Raw genomic sequence first — 6,055 nt, 5'->3', positions numbered from 1 at the left:
AACTGAACAGCTATAGCCTTAGGGTTTTTCCAAAAATCGGGTCAAAATTTTCGATTTCAAAAACCGGTTTGAACCGGTTTGGAGGTTCGGTAGGAGGCAGAAACCGGTCAAAACCGGTTTGAAACTTGAATATTCCCACGAAAGCCCACAGAAAACCGGCTTTTTCTTCGATTTTTTGACCCACCAAAATCGAAAAAACTGAACAGCTATAGCCTTAGGGTTTTTCCAAAAATCGGATCAAAATTTTCGATTTTGAAAACCGGTTTCAACCGGTTTGGATGTTCGGTAGGAGGCAGAAACCAGTCAAAACCGGTTTGAAACTGGAATATTCCCGCGAAAACACACAGAAAACCGGCTTTTTCTTCGATTTTTTGACCCACCAAAATCGAAAAAACTGAACAGCTATAGCCTTAGGTTTTTTCAAAAATCGGGTCAAAATTTTCGAATTTAAAAACCGGTTTCAACCGGTTTGGAGGTCCGGAAAGAGGCAGAAACCGACGAAAACCGGTTTGAAACTGGAATATTCACGCGAAAACCCACCGAAAACCGGATTTTTTTTCGATTTTTTGACCACCAAAATCGAAAAAACGGAAAGGCTATAGCCTTAGGTTTTTTCAAAAATCGGGTCAAAATTTTCGATTTTAAAAACCGGTTTGAACCGGTTTGGAGGTTCGGTAGGAGGCAGAAACCGGTCAAAACCGGTTTGAAAATGGAATATTCCCGCGAAAGCCCACCGAAAACCGGATTTTCCTTCGATTTTTTGACCCCCAAAATCGAAAAAACGGAAGGCCTTAGGGTTTTTTCAAAAATCGGGTCAAAATTTTCGATTTTGAAAACCGGTTTCAACCGGTTTGGAGGTTCGGTAGGAGGCAGAAACCGGTCAAAACCGGTTTGAAACTGGAATATTCCCGCGAAAACACACAGAAAACCGGATTTGTCTTCGATTTTTTGACCCCCAAAATCGAAAAAACTGAACAGCTATAGCCTTAGGGTTTTTCCAAAAATCGGATCAAAATTTTCGATTTTGAAAACCGGTTTCAACCGGTTTGGATGTTCGGTAGGAGGCAGAAACCAGTCAAAACCGGTTTGAAACTGGAATATTCCCGCGAAAACACACAGAAAACCGGCCTTTTCTTCGATTTTTTGACCCACCAAAATCGAAAAAACTGAACAGCTATTGCCTTAGGGTTTTTCCAAAAATCGGGTCAAAATTTTCGATTTTGAAAACCGGTTTCAACCGGTTTGGAGGTTCGGTAGGAGGCAGAAACCGGTGTGAAACTGGAATATTCCCGCGAAAACACACAGAAAAACGGCTTTTTCTTCGATTTTTTGACCCACCAAAATCGAAAAAACTGAACAGCTATAGCCTTAGGTTTTTTCAAAAATCGGGTCAAAATTTTCGAATTTAAAAACCGGTTTGAACCGGTTTGGAGGTCCGGAAAGAGGCAGAAACCGACGAAAACCGGTTTGAAACTGGAATATTCACGCGAAAACCCACCGAAAACCGGATTTTTTTTCGATTTTTTGACCACCAAAATCGAAAAAACGGAAAGGCTATAGCCTTAGGTTTTTTCAAAAATCGGGTCAAAATTTTCGATTTTAAAAACCGGTTTGAACCGGTTTGGAGGTTCGGTAGGAGGCAGAAGCCGGTCAAAACCGGTTTGAAAATGGAATATTCCCGCGAAAGCCCACCGAAAACCGGATTTTCCTTCGATTTTTTGACCCCCAAAATCGAAAAAACGGAAGGCCTTAGGTTTTTTTCAAAAATCGGGTCAAAATTTTCGATTTTGAAAACCGGTTTCAACCGGTTTGGAGGTTCGGTAGGAGGCAGAAACCGGTCAAAACCGGTTTGAAAATAGAATATTCCCACGAAAGCCCACCGAAAACCGGATTTTCCTTCGATTTTTTGACCCCACAAAATCAAAAAAAACGGAAAGGCTATAGGTTATTTTCAAAAATCGGGTCAAAATTTTCGGGTTCAAAAACCGGTTTCAACCGGTTTGGAGGTTCGGTAGGAGGCAGAAACCGGTCAAAACCGGTTTGAAACTTGAATATTCCCACGAAAGCCCACAGAAAACCGGCTTTTTCTTCGATTTTTTGACCCACCAAAATCGAAAAAACTGAACAGCTATAGCCTTAGGGTTTTTCCAAAAATCGGGTCAAAATTTTCGATTTTGAAAACCGGTTTCAACCGGTTTGGAGGTTCGGTAGGAGGCAGAAACCGGTCAAAACCGGTTTGAAACTGGAATATTCCCGCGAAAACCCACCGAAAACCGGCCTTTTCTTCGATTTTTTGACCCACCAAAATCGAAAAAACTGAACAGCTATAGCCTTAGGGTTTTTCCAAAAATCGGGTCAAAATTTTCGGGTTCAAAAACCGGTTTCAACCGGTTTGGAGGTTCGGTAGGAGGCAGAAACCGGTCAAAACCGGTTTGAAACTGGAATATTCCCGCGAAAACCCACCGAAAATCGGACTTTTCTTCGATTTTTTGACCACACCAAAATCGAAAAAACGGAAGAGCTATGACCCAATTTTGTGTTTCCGATTCCAGTTTGAACCTATAACTAGCCTATTGGAAACTTAGCTTCTACCACTTGCTTTGTATCCATTCAATGTTTGTGTCATAATGTACATTTCTGCTCGTAGCTTACGCATGAAAGCGTTTTTCGCGGGTTTAGTGTTAAATGTAAGCAGTTCTGTACCCATAACCAGTTGCGTTAGTTTCTACACTTGCCTTTTCTGACGCCGAGTCTACAAGTTAATATCTATTTTAAAGCTATAAGTTTTTGCAGTTTGGGCATTTTGTGGAGTTTGCAAAAATATGTTTGGTGCAAAAGTAGGCTATGCTCCAAGATGTAAAACTGTTGTTCAGGCACTTTGCTTCTCCAACTTAACTCATAACATAGTTGTAAAGCATTGCTATAGCTACTATAGTAAACCATGTCTTTCCACTCAAAGGCCGGATATCAGCTCCGAAAGCTGAAGCGTTAGAACATTAATTAGCAATCCCTGTGCACTTTTGTTGTTGTTACTGGTGCAAGCACTCAGCCGTAGGCCTTAAAGCACTGTGATCACTGAATAGCCTATAGATCTTGGTGTTAGGGCCATTTTTCTTTGAAGCAAACCAAGTAACGCCATTTGTTGGTGAACTTGCTGTATTGAAATTGTCCTCTATAATGCGTTTTCTTACGAACTTTATTCAATGAGTTTCGCCTTCCATGTTGATTTTACAAGCTTCATCAAAACACACTTTACAGCCTAAAAATAGAAACGTATTGCCTTTGATATTTCTGTTTTAAGTGTTATATTATTGTGTTTAATCATTTTTTAAGCTGATTTTGGTTTGCGCCAAAATCTTTCTTTCGCATTTTGTTTTGGATTGTGTAGTTTCGATGGCGCACACAATAACACTGAAACAGGAAAGACGCTACATCAACAAACCTATAAAAAAATCCACAACGCGAAAAAGGCTGGAAGTAACATTGTAAACATGATCTCGTATGTGTAGACCTACATTACGGCACAGGCTTGATAGAAAATCGATCAGGCAAAATTCAAGTTTTGTACGAAAGGCCAGCTGTCACAAGTTTCGTTCAGACGCAAAGGAAATAATCGATTTTAAATGCACATTATTGACGCATCGTCCTGCGGGAAATTTTACGCTTTTCAAACTTGTTCCAGTCTGTAGGCTTTGGTTTGGTGTTTGCTATTAGTTTGCAAACAAACGCTTCGGCAGTTCTCTGTGGTTCTGAGACCCTGTTTTATTAAAAGGTCTAAAAAATGAGTTTTTTTGCTGGGTGGTTGAAAATATGCGACACAGCTGCATGCAAAAAAACAATTACTGTACCAAACCGGAAACAGCTGCGTAAACGTTAGAACGTTATGGAGAGCGAAACAGTCAATTGAGGTAATAATAAATGGAGGCTGACAAAACTTTTGTTTTAATGTTTTATCACAGTCAAACGCGAAGGTTAACAAAATAATTTGTTAGTTTAAGAAAGGGGAGAGAGGTAGAAAAGTATATAAAAAAACTGCTGTATCTGACATTTTACTTGTTTTACAAGTTAGTGTATATTGGCTCTGGTTTTTTAAAGATTTAGCCTACGATTTGTTTACTTCGTCACGGTTGGTTGCGTATTGGACACATGGCCTACTACTTTTAGCTGAGATAGTGTTGTTTTGAAACGGTCTGTTACGTTTGGTAGCTCTGTTGTGTTGCATTCTAAGGTTTCACGAATTTACACTGAACAAGATGAGCGTTAAAGTAACCAGGCTAGCTGCGCTAAAAGTAGGATTATTTGTCAGTTTTTTTGTAAAGTATCTTTGCAATTTATGATCTGGCAACAATGATCAAACAAATGAGATAATATGCAGCCTATCGTTTTACTGCAAATGAGATAATATGCAGCCTATCGTTTTACTGCAAATGGTTGTTTTATTTCAATAAATGTAAGAGTTGAATGATTTTTAGTGCCATTAACAGAAGTAGTGTGTATAAACGATATAATTTAGTTGTGGATATGGTTTCTATTTCTGGGTTAGTGATTGATCTTAGCAGAAAAGTTGTTTTCGTTTACTAAGCAAAATAAACTTTTTTATTTGCATAGAGTACACAGAAATGTACTCACATGTGTTAAACACTGCCAACAAAATCCCAGTCCTGGGTATCGGTACTTTCCAGATTAAACTTGAAACTGAGATTGAAAATGTTTTGGACAGCGCTTTTCAAAATGGCTATAGGTTAGTTGATACAGCAGCAGTTTATCATAATGAATCTCACATCGGGAGATGTCTTCCACAGTTATTGGAAAAACATGGACTCACCAGAAATGATGTGTTCATTACTACAAAAATTGGCCCCAAAGATATGGGCAAAGGTGCAGTCCAGGCGCTTGATCAGTCATTAAGTAATCTTGGAATTCCGTATGTTGATTTATATCTGATACATTGGCCGGGAAAACAAGGCCTAAAGCATGATGATCAACAAAACAGGGAATTTAGGAGACAAACATGGCTGGCACTTGCAGAAGAATTTCGAAAAACATCTAAAATGAGAGCCTTAGGGGTTTCCAACTTTACAATCAAACATTTGGAGGAGTTAAAAACATATTCGGACCTAACGCCTGCTGTCCTGCAAAACGAGTTTCATCCAGATTACAGTCAAATTGATTTGAAAGAATATTGTGAAGAGAATAACATATTTTTTCAATCATATTCATCTCTTGGGAAAGCTAAACTTATAAATGATTCAAGATTTTATAATGTTGCGAAAAAGCATAACAAGTCAGTTTCACAGATTTTGTTAAGATGGTGCTTACAACAAAACTGTGGTGTTATTCCTATGTCGAAAAACCCATTGCATATTGCTGAAAATGCAAATATTTTTGATTTTACTCTTGATGAACATGATATGAAGGAGATCAGAGGTTGCTCAAAACAGGAAAAATATGCATGGGATCCTAAATACATTTTTTAGCAAGTCCAATAGTGAATAGTATCGTGACAAATATGATGTAAACAAGACGCAAGAACAAGAAAGGGACAAAATTGCATCTGAATATTTTTTAACAAGCCTAATAAATTTGCAACACTGGTTGCACAAGTCAAAAAAGGCTGTGTTTAAATCTATGGCCTAATTTTTCCAAATGGCGTACTTATTTTGCTTTGAAAAATAGATAAATTTCCCCTATAAATTAGTTAGGCCGCACTCGCACACTTAGTTTACAAGCCAAACAACCAGAAATTGTTTTGACGCCAATTTAGTTTTCTAATTGAAAACGACATGTTAAATGCTTTGTCCAATATTGTGTGCATGCCTGAGCCTAAAAGTTTTAGTGCAAAACCAGTCCAACCTACAATTTCGGCACTGTCTACAGCTTAACTTCGCTGGTGTGAGCTATCCGCTTTTATCATAAGCCATTGTCCAATTGCAAAAAAATTATTAATTTTCACGAAAGCTTCAATATGAAAGTATTGTATGTTGTAGGATAAATATGTATTTATTGGTTAACCCTTATCTTTTAGGGTTTGCACTACCTTTGACCTAAATTCATT

General features: G+C 38.3%; 1 protein-coding gene across 1 annotated transcript; it reads left to right on the top strand.

Annotated features, from left to right (window-relative positions):
- Positions 1 to 3,716: 3,716 nt before the first annotated feature.
- On the top strand, positions 3,717 to 6,025 carry LOC145227694 (glyoxal reductase-like). Its single transcript, XM_080092580.1, has one exon. The coding sequence runs from the start codon at positions 4,620 to 4,622 to the stop codon at positions 5,475 to 5,477; it is 858 nt and encodes a 285-aa protein (XP_079948706.1). The 5' UTR covers positions 3,717 to 4,619; the 3' UTR covers positions 5,478 to 6,025.
- Positions 6,026 to 6,055: the final 30 nt, after the last annotated feature.

The sequence above is a fragment of the Phallusia mammillata genome, chromosome 5 (genome assembly GCF_965637545.1).
Source record: "Phallusia mammillata chromosome 5, kaPhaMamm4.hap1.1, whole genome shotgun sequence".
Classification (NCBI taxonomy): Eukaryota; Metazoa; Chordata; class Ascidiacea; order Phlebobranchia; family Ascidiidae; genus Phallusia; species Phallusia mammillata.
Note: the sequence above shows the minus strand (reverse complement) of the source record. Positions and strands in the feature narration are given on the sequence as shown.

Bases quoted from the DNA above. Each gene is read 5' to 3' on its own strand.
- LOC145227694 (XM_080092580.1), top strand. From the start codon at position 4,620: ATGTACTCACATGTGTTAAACACTGCCAACAAAATCCCAGTCCTGGGT.